At 44.4% G+C, this 16,373-nt stretch overlaps 2 protein-coding genes across 10 annotated transcripts in view; both read left to right on the forward strand.

The window, feature by feature from the left end:
* The window catches only part of elna (elastin a), a 46,511-nt gene extending 33,052 nt beyond the window's left edge, over nt 1-13,459 (forward strand). For 4 of the 9 annotated variants that reach the window (XM_025009893.2, XM_037980452.1, XM_025009895.2 and 1 more), the window contains exons 19-47: nt 461-577; nt 980-1,087; nt 1,158-1,235; nt 1,339-1,371; nt 1,583-1,654; nt 1,736-1,774; nt 1,968-2,099; nt 2,198-2,293; nt 2,436-2,531; nt 3,577-3,666; nt 3,783-3,818; nt 3,931-3,963; nt 4,567-4,665; nt 4,766-4,801; nt 5,061-5,111; nt 6,050-6,052; nt 6,145-6,171; nt 6,273-6,287; nt 6,404-6,433; nt 6,615-6,641; nt 7,633-7,674; nt 8,551-8,598; nt 8,674-8,742; nt 8,851-8,898; nt 9,821-9,859; nt 10,770-10,814; nt 11,123-11,158; nt 11,867-11,947; nt 12,029-13,459. In XM_025009893.2, the coding sequence (XP_024865661.1) occupies nt 461-577; nt 980-1,087; nt 1,158-1,235; nt 1,339-1,371; nt 1,583-1,654; nt 1,736-1,774; nt 1,968-2,099; nt 2,198-2,293; nt 2,436-2,531; nt 3,577-3,666; nt 3,783-3,818; nt 3,931-3,963; nt 4,567-4,665; nt 4,766-4,801; nt 5,061-5,111; nt 6,050-6,052; nt 6,145-6,171; nt 6,273-6,287; nt 6,404-6,433; nt 6,615-6,641; nt 7,633-7,674; nt 8,551-8,598; nt 8,674-8,742; nt 8,851-8,898; nt 9,821-9,859; nt 10,770-10,814; nt 11,123-11,158; nt 11,867-11,947; nt 12,029-12,075 (1,673 nt within the window). In that variant the 3' untranslated portion in view covers nt 12,076-13,459. The remainder of the gene's footprint in view (nt 1-460; nt 578-979; nt 1,088-1,157; nt 1,236-1,338; nt 1,372-1,582; nt 1,655-1,735; nt 1,775-1,967; nt 2,100-2,197; nt 2,294-2,435; nt 2,532-3,576; nt 3,667-3,782; nt 3,819-3,930; nt 3,964-4,566; nt 4,666-4,765; nt 4,802-5,060; nt 5,112-6,049; nt 6,053-6,144; nt 6,172-6,272; nt 6,288-6,403; nt 6,434-6,614; nt 6,642-7,632; nt 7,675-8,550; nt 8,599-8,673; nt 8,743-8,850; nt 8,899-9,820; nt 9,860-10,769; nt 10,815-11,122; nt 11,159-11,866; nt 11,948-12,028) is intronic. The other 5 variants (XM_025009899.2, XM_037980458.1, XM_025009894.2 and 2 more) reach the window with 5 other exon arrangements.
* An 891-nt stretch (nt 13,460-14,350) lies between these two features.
* Nucleotides 14,351-16,373, forward strand: part of limk1a (LIM domain kinase 1a) — a 41,692-nt gene continuing 39,669 nt past the window's right edge. The window contains exon 1 of the mRNA XM_017433403.3: nt 14,351-14,681. Within this exon, the coding sequence (XP_017288892.1) occupies nt 14,624-14,681 (58 nt within the window). The 5' untranslated portion in view covers nt 14,351-14,623. The remainder of the gene's footprint in view (nt 14,682-16,373) is intronic.

The raw sequence follows: 16,373 nt of genomic DNA on the forward strand, positions 1-16,373 counted from the left end.
CCAGCCACTATGGCTGGTGATCAAAATTTTTAATTTCCACCCCTGACCCTATGTCCTAGGCTTGCTCTCTCTTTAGGTATCATTTTAGAAATGATGGTTTCTATTTTTTATTATTTTTTTAATCTATCTTTTTTTAATCTATCTTTGCTGTTGGTGTCATTTGGGTAAATACGTCGCCACACAAGTGAGTTCAGTTTAATCACGCTGCTTCTGTTACCCTTTACCAACATCGTAAGCCATGACGTGTTTCTGCCGCGACACAAATGATCTTACACAAGGCTTTAAATTCTGAGCCACACAAGGCCTTCTGGGTACTTTGTTCTTCTTCATTGATCTGGAGCAGATTATTCTTTCAAGAATTCTGTTTCGGCTTTCTGGGATTGGTTTTTGGTTTATTACAAGTTCACACTTTGCCCTGGTCGAGCCTTTTCTTTACGGTAGGCTGACCTGTTTTCCACAGGAGTGGGAGGATCTGGAGCCATCGGAGGTGGACTCGTCGGACCAGGAGGACAAGGAGGAGCAGGAGGGTACAACCCTGCTGCCGCCGCCGCCGCCGCCGCCAAAGCTGCCAAATACGGTAAAAAGGAGCTGAACCCGATCAAATCTTACAGCTCGTTGCTCCTTACCTGTGGGTCAGCTGGGGTCACCGAATTGCGGTGACCTGAAACACGACGCCGTGATGTTTGCTCGATTTCAGGGGTTTGACTTTGATAACGCAGAAAGAGAACGACCCTGAAATGTCAGACAAACCTCACGATCACAGCTGGCGGGCGGCGCCGCTGAGTGGGAGGAAACAATTCATACGTTTTGTTTTTGTGATGTGCTCATGAAAGACGGTGTCAGTCTGCAGCAGTGATTTGTGGTGCAAACACCACCTGTCCAAGGACGAACACCACATCTCTCACTTTAGTTACTTTAGTTGTAGGTTTTTAATTACTAGGGTGAGTGAAATGCTTCTGAATAAATTTGTTTTTTGCAGGAGCAGGAGGACTGGGAGGTGGAGGAGGCTTTGGAGGTGGAGGAGGTCTGGGAGTTGGAGGTCTTGGAAGTGGAGGATATTCTGCTGCTGCCAAGGCTGCTAAATATGGTAAATGAAATGAAATCTGCAAGCACAACGACTGGGAAGGAATTCTGACATATTACCAACTTCTCTTTAGGTGTGGTTCCAGGAGGTGGAGGAGGTGGAGGAGGTGCTGGAGGGATTCCAGGAACCCAGTATCGCCCAGGATATGGATGTAAGCAGACTCCGAATCAACGCGAGCCGTGAAAGAAATCCTTCGTTCCTTCATCAGACCCTCGGATCGTCTTTTAACTTCTCTCCTGCTTTTTGTGTTGCAGCTTTAGCAGCTGGTGCCAAATCTCCTAAATACGGTGAGACTCAGATATTTGCCTTTTGACGGTGTGCAAAACTCGCCGCGATTTATGGGAAGACCACGTGTGCAGACTATTGAAATGTTTTTGTCTCAACCAGAATTCGTTAAGATTCTACCCTAAATGCAACGATAAATGGGATTTGTTTTGCAAAATAAAAATTAAAAAGAAAATAAAATGTCATGAGCTGATATTTTGCTTCAACCAACAGTCCCACAGACAGGCCTGGGAGGAGGTGGAGTCCCAGGGGGAGCAGGACAGGTGCTGCCAGGTGGTTATGGTGGTGAGTAGTTAAAGTGTTGGTGAGTTAACTCGAGTGCCGTCTCATTTGTTGTAATTTAACAACTTCTCTGCATCTTTGCAGCTTATGGGGGCGGCGCTGGGAGCAAACCTCCAAAGTTCGGTGAGAAAGTTTCGCTCCCTTTTTAGTTTAGATCCTTTTTAGAGAGTGGTGTGAATCAGTCTCTTCTGATCAGGCCTCAAATCAGGGAGATGAGGCGCTTCTGGGGAACAAAAGCTGTGAGCGCTGTTAGTGTCGTTCGGAAGTTATGTTGCAGCGAAGTAATGTTGCAGCCGTGTGTCTTCACCTTAAACAGGAGGAGTTGGAGGAGTTGGAGGAGCTGGAGGAGCTGGAGCGGGGTTAGGATACGGCGCCCTGGGAGGAGGAGGAGTGCCTTTCGTTCCGGGAGCTGGACAATACTCTCAGGCGGCAAAAGCTGCTAAATATGGTAAAACGCAAACAACACACAGTCGGCTGAAATAAACGGATATAAAATGTCCAAAGCACGTTCTCCCCTTTTCAACGCCGCACTTCTAACGTCATCAGGAGTTTCGGGAGGTGCTGGAACAAGACCAGGAGCAGGAGGAGTAGTCTTTCCCGGAGGGGGACAGTACTCTCAGGCTGCAAAAGCTGCTAAATATGGTCAGAAGATACAAAGAGAAACAATACACAATCAGCTGATCACAATACATCTGATCTGATTTATTTTGTTTTTTACTTCATTACCTACACATTAATAATGAAACCTGATTGCTTCTTGTTTTGTTTTTTTTTTTTTATTAAGGAGTTTCAGGAGGCGCTGGAACAATACCAGGAGCAGGAGGAGTTGTCCTACCAGGAGGGGGACAGTACTCTCAGGCTGCAAAAGCTGCTAAATATGGTAAAAAGATAGAAACATGAATACTACACAGTCAGGGGGCGTTTTCAGAGAAACAAACTGATTCAGAATGGGTAAAAGTTTTAATTTGTTCTCCGGGAGGGTAACCCCTTCCTGAGCTGCTGAGGGGGGTCATGGGAGTTTGGTTCTCCGGTCTTCGTGTGTTTCGTGGATCCGGAGAAGGTTTTTTTGTCCGTGTTCCCTGAGGGACTCCGTGGAGGTGCTGTGGGAGGGACGGGGTTCCCGGGTGGGTTTTGAGGGCTGCCTGGTTCCTGTCTGACCGAAGCAGGAGCCGGGTCCACGTCCTCGGGACGAAGTGGAGCTCGGACTCCGCCGGGGCTGTCCCTCGCCTCCGGTCCGGATTCGTGGTGCTCATGGACAGTTTCTCGAGTCGTGGAGAGGAGGAGGTCTCGTCTTTGCCTTTTGCGGATGCTGTGGTCCTGCTGGCCTCTTTAAACCACGACCTTCATGGTGGACTGGGACGGTCCACAGCCGGGAGGAGAGTCAGCTCCTCCAAGTCCGAGGACGTGGTTCTCAAACCGCACACGGGTGGAAGGCTTCCTCCGGGTCGGGGACGAGTCTCTGAAATGAGCTTCCTTCGTAGGGCGGCCGGGCTCAGCTGCAGGGATCAGGAGAGGAGCTCCTTCATCCGGGGGGAGCTCGGAGTAGAGCCGCTGCTCCTCCTCATTGAAAGGAGTCAGCTGAGGTGACTCCTGGACGCCTCCCTTTGTAGGTTTTTCAGGCTCGTCCCACTGGGAAGAGACCTCGGGGCAGACCCAGAACTCCCTGCAGGGATTCTGTCTCCTCTCTGGTTTGGGAACGACTTGGGATTCTCCAGGAGGAGCTGGAGAGTCTCTGGGGGAAAGGGAGGTCTGGGTTTCCCTCCTGGACCTGTTGCCTCCACGACCCGACCACGGATAACTGATAGAAGATGGATGGATATTGTTCTCATTGTAGCTCTCTCTGTATTTTTTTTAATTTAGTTACACAAAACTCAGAATAAAACCCGTCTTTTCTCTCTCTCTCTCTCTCTCTCTCTGTAAATCAGGAGGTGTTGGAGGAGGATTAGGAACAGGAGGAGTACTAGGAGTCCAAGGAGGTGGTCAGTACTCCCAAGCTGCAAAAGCCGCCAAATATGGTATGAGCCACAAACACAAAATGGATGGATTAAAAATCATTAGGTTTAGATAAATCATGTGGTTTAGATAATTTTGTAAATGTTGCTCCTTTTTCCGTTTGATTTTGGTTCCGCAGGAGGGTTTGGAACAGGACAGGTGCCCGGAGCCACAGGTACTGCATGTGGAAGATAACACCAGCGGAGCCGTTACTGTTTTTATGTTGAAAACAAAAAGTTCAAAATGAGCAGTGAAACAGACGCTGACGACGGTGTGTGTCTGTGCAGGATATCCAGGAGGCGTCAAACCACCAAAACCAGGTAAAACGAGAAACTTCCTGTTTAAAACATTTAAAGACAGGAGAACCTGAAGGCTCAGTTCTGATTTTGTGAAACGAAGTGCTGTGTAAAGGTCATTAACAAATAATATCTTACCTGTTGTAGATAGCTCTTTGACCACCTCAGGTTAAGTGGGACCAGATTGACAAATTCAATTTCTGCCTTGACTCTCAGAAATCCCACAGCTTTTTATAAATCTTTACACGATCACCTTGGACAGTATTTCTGGCAAAAATATGATAATAATCCGGCTTGAAGTTTCTCCGGCTGCAGAAGAAGTGCTGCCGCTAATAACCAGAGAGTTCTACGGGAAAAAAAAAAAAATGTGTTTGTGTAATCAAAGAAACAAGATTTTCATGAACAACATGAACAACAGATTGCCGAAGAATCAGACAACAAAAAACAAGTAAACTCCAGCTTTAATAAATGCCTTTAAACCTTCCTTCAGGTCTGTTCTGGTGTTCTGTCGCCGCGTTCCCTAAAAACCGTCAGATTTATCGGAGGCTTACGGGTCAGTGGCCGCGATCCGAGAGGCGTTCTGTCCGAACAGAAATAACGGAGACCTTGTGTGTGCGCTTCCTGCAGGCAGCGTTCCTGGCGGGCAGCAGATTGTGACTCCAGACACGGGCTTCGCTGACATTTCCAACGGCTCCCTCGGACCCGGTGGCGTTCCTCTAAAACCAGGTTGACGTTCTGAATACGGCTTCTGATGCGCAGATTTACCAACCTGTGCCACAAAAACAAAACAAAACCAAAAAAAATGACTCTTTTTCTTCTTTTGCAGGAAAGGATCTGGGCCTCACTGGGACTCCTCGGCCAGGTATCTCTCAGATCAAACCTCACACACACACGCGCCTCCACGTGTGTGTTCGCTTTATTGACCGCCACGTGCGGGCTTCTCCTTCCCCTGCGCACCCACGACTCACACGTTATTGATATCACTAATGCTAGCAGCTACTGACCGCCTCTAGCTCACAGGCTCCAGGATTCTCCTGCCTCCTCTGGGCCTTTTTTCGCTCTTGTTTCAGCTTTGTTGACAGCACCCTGGATGAAACAGGAACCTGTTGTCTCTTTGGCAGGGCCCACGCCTCTTTCTGCGCTTAGCAAGGCACCAGAGCTCCCTCATCCCAGTAAGACTCACCTGCCTGCATCGAGCTTCCCACCACACACAGCAACACACCACATTTAGCTTTTCACTGATTTTGCCGCTCGTTTCTTTGTGAATTTGAACCCCGACGCTCTATAAGCACGCATCACTGCCACCTAACTGGTTTACAGATTTAGATTACAGATTTTAACACTGCTTCATCTCTTTCAACTGTTGTTGTTTTAACCTGAACCACCTGTTTTGCATCATATAATCACCAACTTTAGGAACGTTTGTATCATTTATTTGTCCAGATATTACAGTGAGGAACAGAAATGTTCTCATTTTAGTCTTAAAAATGTCTGTCTTCTCAAAAACTGCATTAATCATTTTACTCGCCCCGGCTTCTTTCTAACCGTGCCGACCTGTGCTGTTTACTTACTCCTCTCAGTGTTGTTGGATCTGACGGGTTTCTGGCTCCGGCGTGCGCCACGTCCCGACAAATACGGGAACTTTTACACAAACCAGACGCGAGCCTGAAGTGTTTCATTCATATGAAGTCACGCTGCGCCCGAATGAGAGGCTGACTGAGCTGTCTGCTTTCTGCTACTCGTCACCGTCTCGTGTCACGCGACCTTTTCTCAACGCCACCTCCCCTTTTCCACTAACAAGCTGCCTCTGCTGAGCCGTGGACGTCACGCAGCAGGCCCTCCGTTTTAAACTCGCAGAAGCTCGTTGTTTAAATTCGCCCACCAGTCCAGGTTTACTGGTGCTCAGGCTTTAAAACGTTTCGACTCTTCGGGCTTCGTGTTTGTTGTTACTCCAGTGAAATCATTCTGACACGGCTCATTCAGCTTTGAATGCTTTTTTTATCCACATAGGTTCATTTAAAAGACAGAATCAGACCCAACCATTCCAGAAATATTCCCACTAACTTTGCCTTTTTCCTTCTTTCGCTCATTGCGGTTTTTGTGAAAACAGGCGGTGAGTACGAAATAAGTTTCCCAGTGGATAGATAAATAAATGTGCGTTTCGTCCTGTTTGTGACTAATTTTGTTCTTTAACTCTGTCAACAGTTTCTGGTGGAGTCGTACAACCGAGTGGTAAGAGGCGCTTAAACAATAATAACAATTAAAATAGTTTGAAATGAATTCCTGTCATTTGTTTTGTTATATTCTGTTTGTTTTTTTTTCTTTTTTAACAGCTGGAACAAGCATTGGTAAATGTGCCAAAATATCCCATATTTAAATGCATCCAATAATACTGACATGTTTCTTTTAATGAATCCTGTAAGCAAAGTTTAGGTGTGATAAATCTGTTTCGTGTCCCTTACAGGTGGAGCAGGAGTACCTGCGCCCTCTAGTGGTCAGAACAGTTTCTTGACTTTTCTTTTTGTACAAAAATGTCTTTTACTAGATATCTAAACATATCAAATACAGTGTTTTGTGCCATCTAAATAGAATAAATGAAATCAGCCTGGTTTTTGTGACATTTCAGATATGATCTGCTTCATGTGAACTTATTTCAATCCTCTCTGTGTCTTTAGGTGATTCAATAGGCCCAGTTCAAACCGGTGAGCGAGATTAGTCCAGTTTTTTTTTTATTCATTGTTATAAAAATTACTCTAAACCTGTTTTCTGAAATATGCCAGATTAACAGGAGAAGCAAAATCTAAGACTCTGAGAGCGTAAAGCTGAATGATTCACAAAATCCACACCTGATTCTGACATGAATCTCATGCTTCAGTCGCCCCGATCGGCTCTAAAGCTCGATTACTGCTCCTTTCTTTGGCCAGCTTTATTTACTCTTTTATTTATTATCACTCTGTTTGTGCCGAAATAAGTTAGAGAGGACAGTCAGACACAAACGCAGGCCCACGTGCAGCTCGGTGGAGAAATAAAACAACGTGAAATGAGAGAGGAGATGCCGTGAAACGAGCAAATTTAGATTATAAATCATATTAGACGCACATGAAGAAGAGACTGAAAAGAAGTGAGAAACTCTGTTTTCTTGTCTCTTTTCTAAGTTCATGTTGTTGATTCATAATTAAAATATCAGTATAAAGTTATATATGTATATATTTAAACTGCTGTGGGTTGTTTTAGACTGGCTGCCTATAGACGGTCATTCTTTCTGTCTTGTAAAGACTTGAAATTTTTTTTATTTCTTAGCTTAAACTGATTGGTTTGACTGAGGACTATTAAAAGGTATCTTTAAGTAAATAAGATGGTAAAACAGAGGAGTTAAAGTTCAGTAACTACAGCTGCAGAACCAGAACGAAGGGCTGTGTTTGGAAGAGCAAGTAGGCAAAGAAATCTAGGAGAAACAAACAATCACTCAAATATTACATTTTATATATATATATATATATATATATATATATCACTGAGCTTTTCTGTTTTGCAAATTCCAAAAAGTTCTGTTTTTATTTTTCCAGTTTATTTTGACTTTTTAAGCAGTTCTGCACAGAAAAACCTTATTTCTGTCATTAAACCGAAAAGTTCCACGTCTGGCCACCAGGTGGAGACAAAGACAAACCCTGAATCTGCTGTTTCTGTTTTCAGGTGTTGGCGCGAAAGCACCCAAACCCCCACAGTTCATCCCAGGTAACCCTGCTGCTGCTTTTTATTTCACTCCCTTCTTTATGCCCCCTGTTTTCTTTAGTCACCTCACCAATAAACACATGAAGGCGCTGCAGCTCAATCCTTAATTTGACTCCTGAATTACAAACTATATCAGGAGTCTGCAACCATAAGGTGTAAAAGAGGCATTTTTAAACATTTTTTAACTATTATTCAGACTAAATAGACTTTTTAAAGAGCCACAAATCTAGACTCTTAAAGTAAATATGACATACATTATGATGTTTATTTATATAAATATACTACTTTGTATTTAGTTAGTTAATGTTGTTGAAAAGTGTGTTTTTTTTAATAATTTATGGTTCTATACAACATATATTGTATAGATTTTATATATATATATATTCTAGATTAGAATTATGCAGATTTATTTAAGTGCTTCCCATATTTCTAAAATAAAAAAAAGTTACATTCAATGTCAAATTTCGACGCTGAGTCTTTAACGAGCGTGTTTTTCTGTCTGGACAGCTAACGATCCGGCTCCAATCAATACAAGCAGTTTGTGTAAAAAAAAAAAAAAAAAAAATGCTGCATCAGGCCTTTCTCAGCCCAATTAGACCTCCAGCAAATTCAAAAGTCATCACTTTTAAGCGTCCGCAGGTTCAGAGTTGTAGTTTTTTTTGTGTTTTTTTTGCTGTTCTGCACTTTTTCTGTCACACTTTAAACACTAATGGGAAAAAAAACATACAATATGACAGGAGATAGACATGAAAACAACATTAAATGGTCCTAGGTTTTCCTATATTTCACACGTTTAATGATTGTGATTTTTAGGAAAGTTACCATGATGACAGTTATCAGATTATTCCTGTTAGTTTGAACCCCACTTGTCCTTCACAGGTCCAGGTCTAGGTCCAGGTGGATACCCCATCGGTGGACCTTACGCAGGCACGTTTTATAACAGTTTCCTTTTCAGTGTTTGTGGATTCGGTCTAATCTGCGACGTTCCTCCCTGTGTTTTAGCTCCGTACGGCGCTGTGATCCGACCAGGAGCTGGAATCCAGCCTGGAGCGAAACCCCTGAAACCTCCCGGTACGTTTAGGTCTTTGAAAGGGAACCGCCCCACCTAGTTCCTCCCGTTGCACGTCTAATGTGTCGTCGAGCGTTGATCAAAACCGTGGATTTTACTGTGTCGTTCAGTCGCAGGAGGCGGAGCGGGAATCCCACTGGCGGCTGGAGGATACCAAGGTCAGCTGAACACGCTAATGAGCCTAAAAGTTTCTCAAAGAAGAAATGGAAATGAAGGTTTTGTTTGTTTTTGGTGGGGAAGTATCCATATGACTGATCTGAAATGAGAGCAGTGGAAAAGCTCTGAAACACAACGTTCCCCTGACTTAACGAGAAATAAACAAATTTTAAAAAAATCTACTAGATCGTTCGGCCCAGTGCTCAGAGTGATAGTTGGTCAGGAGACGCTAACATGTCACCCTTCCTGTGCAGGAAATGGAGCTGGGCGGCCTGATAACTGTGTGTGTCAGGATTGAAGGGCTGGTTCTTACTGGAGCTGCTTCTCCAGTCTTACATGCAGAGCTGTATGCCTTCCCTGTCCCTCACCCTCTCCGTCTCCGTCTGTCCACAGCTGGACATTTAGGAGCTGGGCGGTGGACTTAATGCACCCGAACCAGGTAGTTCAACAGAATCCCCCCGATCACTGACTTCATGGCAAAGCTGCACACCTGCCCAGCTGTGGCGTAGTGCATAAAAAAAAACACGCCTGTTTGTCGTGCGGCATCACCTTTAGGGTGCGCGTGCCAAACAGTGGAGGGAACATCGACACAGACGAAAACCTCAGCATCGCAGGCTTCGTCGAAAGGAAACCCTGCAGGGCTTCTGCCGCCGTTAGGAGTTTCCAAATGGAGCACGTAAACAACACATAATTCCCCCGCTGTTAGGAGCTCGGCGCATACCTCCCCGATAAGATTGTCCGACGATAAGACGGAGTCATTGGGAGAGAGCCCTGCCCTAAAATAACCGTCGGGGGGGAAGTTCAGACGAGGTTGTTTCTGATGTTTCATCGTAAGAGGAGGTGGGCAGGGAGGGGGAGAGGAGACTGAACAGTCCGAACAATAACCATGAAAACATCATGTTTGTTTCTGTTGAATCTGAGCAGGTTATGGTAACCTTGGAGGCAGAGGTGTATACCAGCAAGGTGAGGATCTGTGCTTTCATTCTGCTGCTCTGTCTTCCTCTGTTTTCTCCCTTTTACTTCTCAAAGAAGCATTTTTTTTTAAATAGTACAAGGGCCTAACTCTGCACACTTCACCTCAGCGGTACGCAGCAGAGTTTGTTTTTTTTCCTTTCGCTGCGTAGCTGCTTGTCCTCCTTTTCTCCTCTCTTTGCTTTGCCCGCCGATGATGAACGAGCCGCCCAGTTGAACCGCAGCAGCAGCGTCCCCTCGCGTCCCCCCCACCACCACCACCACCACTACCCCCCCAGCAGCAGACTCTGTACAGGCCCGTCACAGAAGGTCACGGCCCCAATCTGTCTCTGTGGCCACAGACGCTGCACGTCCATCTGAGGACAACCCTGATGCAGAAATACCACTTTCTGTAATTGGAGGAATTAGGTCCATCGCACGACTGCCTCTCGAAGTTGCTGCTGTAGTTTACACACCCAGGACTTGATGACAAATGTAAACTCTGAAAACTGCTGGCCTAGAAACAGCCCCTAAATAAGAATTTATTGATGTAGAAATTGTGTTAGTAGCATAAAATAAAAATCAAGTCAGTAAAACAGAAAAAATTGTCTTTTCTCACAGCTAATCAGACTTTAAAGGACCAGTCAGGTCCGTTTTGGTCAACTTCTGGCCTGACCCGACTACTGGATCGAACCTTTCGACCCAATATTTGGTCAAACCAACCCAAAACTGTAACCCACCGGCTTTAACCCAACTGAGTTATTGGAACGACCCGGCTGTTTTTAGTGTGTATCCTGTAACAACACAGTTTCTTTCCAGTCAGTCACTGATCCACTGAAACTGTCCAGCTGTAATGATATATCATATATCATGACATTTCCACAGTAATTTTATTTTAATCCTGTTTTTTTTTAACTTACAGGTGTGGCTCCTGGTTATGTGGGATACCCTCAGCAGTTCTATCCTGGTAACAACATTTACATCCAAAAATTTCACTTTTTTTTGTCACATTTTCCTTTGGCTGATGAGTCAACATCAGTCTGTAACATACTGTACATGTATACATGTCTGTCCACGATGAACAGTTCTCTGTAGTCTCCTTTTAGCAGTGATAGTCGCGCCATAAATCAACCTGAAACGTGACAAAATAGAGTCATTTATCTTTAGAAGGAAGCGGTGAAAGGAAAATACAGGATCCACCCGACCTCAGACCTCGTCTAGTTTCATTTCAGCATTAATCTGCTGGGATTAATTTACCCTTTTCACTTTGTTCAGGTGGATATGTGCCAGCCCAGATGACTCCCCAACAAGGTACCGAAACATCACAAGTTCTTACATCAGGAGTCTGATAAAACCCGGCTTATTTACTAATCCCTTCGGTCTGAACTCTGTACGATCACCTGTGTGTTCCCGAACACAAATGTTACTGACGGTGGCTTCGCTGGAAGATATTTGAGATGTTTATGTCCCTCTTATTTAAATGTAGCTCTGATTTCTATTTCCTGTAACACAGATAACTCAAACAAGAAGAGTTTTTTTTTTTAAATTGAATCACAAGCTGGTTATTTACAGCAAAGTTCACAAACATCTGATTAAAAACATAAATCTACAGCACGCCTTTTAACCAGGAGTTCATAAAATGAACGCTTTGCATAAATAAACTCCTCTTATTGACCTGACCTGTTCAGCAGAACAAGGTTCACTTCCTGTCAAATGTGGCGGCAGCCTTCTCGTTTCTGAGGATAAGATGATGTGACTTCATGTGTGAGAGCTCACTGAACGAGACGGAGCGCCTTCTGCAAGTCTGCTGGGAAAACAGGATGGATTGTCCTCCATTTTAAATAACCAGAATCCGTCTGTGATGCTTTAATTGTGCAGTTAGGAAGAAATGACGCAAACAGACAAGTTAGTTCGGCGTTTTGTGGATAACATTGTGAACACTCAGCTTTTGCCTCGTCCCAATCTGTAAATATCTGATTCGATTTTACGAACCCTTCGCTGTATTTTGTTCCGTTGCAGCCAAGGCAGCAAAGTACGGCGCCCTGCAGGGCTTCCTTGGTGCAGGCGGAGGAGTAGGAGGAGGAGGAGGGGTCTACAGAGGTGAGGATCACGGCTCGAGTCAAAACTGTGATTTCACGAAAAAAGCCGAACGATAAACCGCACCTGTCCCGCTTCCCGCAGGTGGCGTTGCAGGATGCCAGGGTAAATACTGCGGCAGGAGGAAGTAAGAGGAACCCCTGCGGATCCAGTGACCTCAACAAACCATGGTGCTACTGCATGATCTAGAATGTACATTTCAGATACAACCCAAGCCCGACTAGACAACCTGTTTGTTACTTGACTTCAGCGTCTGTTTTGATACAAACCCACCGACCCAGAATTTTGTACACGCTCTGATGTGACACATGCTATCGACCGTGCCTTTTAATCATTAATGTGCTCAAGTTAACCAGCTTTAACTCGTTGTACTCCACCAGCCGACCTGAACTATAAAGTGTGTTTATATGTTGTTCTGTGTGTGTGTGTGTGTGTGTGTGTGTGTGTGTGTGTGTGTGTGTGTGGTAGTGAGACAGACCATCTAAAGCCCTCAGATGTCAGAGTCTGACTTTTTAAAAAAGAAGATTTTTCTTTTTGGTTTTATTCCCTAAAACAAGCCGAAACGTCTCACCTGGCTGCACAGAGCTCATCACCTCCCGGGGTCGGTCCAAATAAAACCCCCATCCAATCCGGTTCTATTTTTAGGCCTGCTGGGAGTAAATCAGCAGGAGCTGCAGGGCTCCGGCCAACCCATCTGCTCTCTGCCATTGTGCTGACTCCAGTGGCGGCGCGGTTGGGGTTGGTTTTTTGTTTTTTTCCTGTTTTCTCTGCGTTTTTAACGCCGCCGAACGCCCCTCTTGCTCTTCTGAATCTGAAGACGGCCAGAAATGATGAGAAGCAGAGCATCTACAATCCGATTCCGGGCGGCCGAATGCTCGAGCATCGTTGCCTCTGAGTGGGATGGAAGAGCGCGCCCGTGTCTGCCTCTGACGTTTAGTCTCATTTATTTTTATGTAGCTCGTCATTACACGATTACTCCATTTAGTTTCCTGCAACGTGCTTTTTGACTCATAGCTTCAGCGTTATCAGGAAAGTGTGAACATAAATCAAGAAGAATCCTTCTGCATTTATCCAGCGTTATTACTTGCAGTAATTCTTTGTTTATTGTGTGTTTATGTGAGGCATAGAGCCCTCCTGTTTATTTACTTGAGCTGCTTTCATAAAAGCTTTACTGACCAAAGGTTTTCTAAGCTCTGTTTGCCAAGTGACCGCATCTCTCTGTGTAACTTTGTACTGTATTTTCAACTAATTTGGATTATTATTATTATTATTTGTTATTTTTTTTAAATGGCTTCAGTTTCTTCTGTGGAAGAGCTGTCTTTGAGCCTCGCCGGGTCAGAGCGTGTCGTGGAATACGCTTCACCTTTATTTAAAAACTGTTTGTAGAAGGAGGAACTGTGTGGTTTTGCACTTTTTATGTTCCAAGACACATGTGACTCTCGTTCCCCAGATATCCTGGCAGTGTATTTACTTCCAACAAACAAATAACAAAATAAAAATGTGTTTAAAGAAGAAGCCGTGCCTCCTGTTTTTTGTTTCTCTCCGTCCGTGCAAAAGGAACAAGTCACCAGCAGCAGGAGCAGCTGGATCAAAACCGTCTGATGTGGAGGCGGCTCAGCTTTGCCCGCTTATAATTAAAATAATGCCTCAGATTTGGTGCAGTTTCAAGTCTGATATGTGTGATTACTTCACTATAATCAAATAGCTGGGGTAAATAACTTTCTGCCAGAGTCTGTGCTCTGCGGCGGGAAACTCTGTTCCCAGATGGAAACAGTGAACACAAGCTGTTCTCTGATGTTCTCCTGGGAGAACCACTGACCCAGGATCCACATCCTGCGAGAGAAGCGTGCACTGTGTTGTTCCATCTGCTGGAGCTCCAGTCTCACAATGCCCCACTGCAGAAACACCAGGAGCTGCAGAACATCCCCCCCACCCCCCGCCCGGCTCAGACAGGCTGGGTGTGATGTCCTAATTATCACCAAAAAGAAAAAACAAAACCCAAAAGAAAACAACCAACCAATTTAAAAAAACTACAACTTTGAAGCTTAGTGCCAAAGCAGATAAAACAGCACAGCTTCCTGTAACTGTGCTGCGTTCAAGGGCCGATTGCGAGAGCAGGAAACGCGATGCTCGCTCGCTGCGTACTGAAACGAGCGCGTGCTGATGGATGATGTTCACATTTTTTCACGTTTGCCATACTTCTAACTCAAAGTATCCTCTCAAACGGCGTCTATCTGTTAGTCTCCAAACGACGCTTTAGCGCATTTTATCATATCTGCTGTTTTCAGTGAACGCGCCCTCCACTAAAAAATAAATCCCTGCTCCCGTTCGCTTCTTTCCTGCTGAAACACTTATTCAGTACTTTTCGTGTCGGAGGGTGGTGGCCGTCCGCACCCTCCCCTCCCGCGGATGAAATGGTGAATTCATTAATTGGGGCGTGTTCGCAGTTGGCCAGCCCCGTGTCCTCTTCTGCCCGGCTCGGAGACCTCATTGGTCGGTGGCTGTGAGGAATGAAGCGCCGCTGAAACGCGCGGACAGCAGCCGCAGGGGGGGATAGAGCGACCCGAAGACGCAGAGCCACTCGACCGCCGCCGGTGGAGCCGCTGGAGGTCGGACGCCGGTTACCTGTCGACCAGAGGCGGCTGGCTCTCTCCCAGCAGCTCGGAGTCGGGAGATTGAATGAGGTTGATGCTGCTTTGCTGCACCTGGAAGGACGAGCGCATGGGAGAGGAGGAAGGTGAGGCGGTTTGTTTGTGCGCTCGCAGCCGCCAGGGCGGGCGGCGCTTCACGGCCAACACGTGCTGGTTGCGGGAGAAACGCGTTTTGCTTTTGCTCGGTTTTCTCATGTTTGAGTCTGACGTTTAAATAACCCCCACCCCCACCCCTGTTGCAGCTGTATATCCGCGGGCTGTAAAGACACAAATGCTGCATCTGGAGCCATGTTTCCCCCCCGGGCTGATGCGTTCATTCCCCGTGTTTGTATGCAGGGATAACGGCCACCTTCTCTTCGTTTGCAGCCATTTAACACGTTTATTTTATCTCTACACAATCCTGAAAACTGGGGGGGGGGGGGACAAGCTTAAAAGGTTTGAAAAACCCTATCGTTGCATTTAAAAATACTGTGCAAAAGTCCCAGACCTGCTTGGCATCATTAATCTTGATCAATAGTTATTAAGGCTCTCTGAAGGTCTCTCTCTCTATTTATATAAAAATATATTTTTTGCATTAGAAGCTTTTCACTCACATTACTAAGCCATTTTAAGAGGAATGTTTTGTTGTTTGTTAAGCTACTCAACTCTAATAAATTATTAAGATGTAAAAAGGCTCCTGGACTCGGATGAACCATTGATGTGTCGACACATAACAGACAGCAAAGAAATAAAATTTTAACTCTTAGGGATTTTGTTATGAGTAACATGTTACAAAGATGATATTTCTAAAACACCAAACAACACAATTTGTTAGCTATAGCAAATAAATTGTAATTATACTGTTGCATTTAAGTACTAGCTTGGTAAGAACTTTCTAGCTAGTAGCATCCTGACACAAAGTTAGTAAAATATGTTCCCATTTGTTTAGTTGAATATATAAAAAATATCAGATAACACAATTTGTTAGCTAGTTCCGAGTAACAGTACTAGCCACGGTACTAGCTATGTACTTAGGTAGTAATTAGCTATGTAATTACCAGCTAATTACTTAGCTAGCTAATTCGCTAGTAGTTAGTTAGCTTGTAATTTGCTAGCTAGTTACTTTCTTAACAGCAGTTTGTCACAAAAATAAAATTTCTTCTTACTATTTTAGTTAAATTTATGAAAAATACCAGATAAAACAATCTGTTTGCTAGTTCCTAGTAACCATACTAGCTAGATACTTAGCTAGTAATTAGCTAGGTAATTATTAGCTAATTACTAGGTATTTACTAGCTAATTACCTAGCTAGCTAGCTATTTATCTGGTACTTACTAGCAAGCTAATTAGCTGGTAATTACCTAGCTAGTAATTTGCTAGCTAGTTACTTTCTTAACAGCAGTTTGTCTATTTTTATTTTGTCTACTATTTTAGTTTAATTTATGAAGAATACCAGGAAACACAACTTGTTAGCTAGTTCCTAGTAACCGTACTAGCTAGGTATGTAGCTGGTAATTTGCTAGCTAGTTACTTTGTTCCCAGCAGTTGGACACAGACTTTGTTAAAAATTGTTCCCATTTCTGTTACTGAATCTACAAAAACAACCAGATATCAATTTGTTTATCTAGTTACAAGCAACAGTACTAGCTATGTATCTAGCTGGTAATATGTTAGCTAGTTATTTTGTTGCCAGCAGTTTATCACGAAGATAATATCTGTCACGTCGTTTTATTTTTATTTATGAAGAATGCTGGATAACAATTTGTCAGCTAGTTACTATCAACAGGTATCTAGGTAGT

Source organism: Kryptolebias marmoratus, linkage group LG2 (assembly GCF_001649575.2).
Source record: "Kryptolebias marmoratus isolate JLee-2015 linkage group LG2, ASM164957v2, whole genome shotgun sequence".
NCBI lineage: Eukaryota > Metazoa > Chordata > Actinopteri > Cyprinodontiformes > Rivulidae > Kryptolebias > Kryptolebias marmoratus.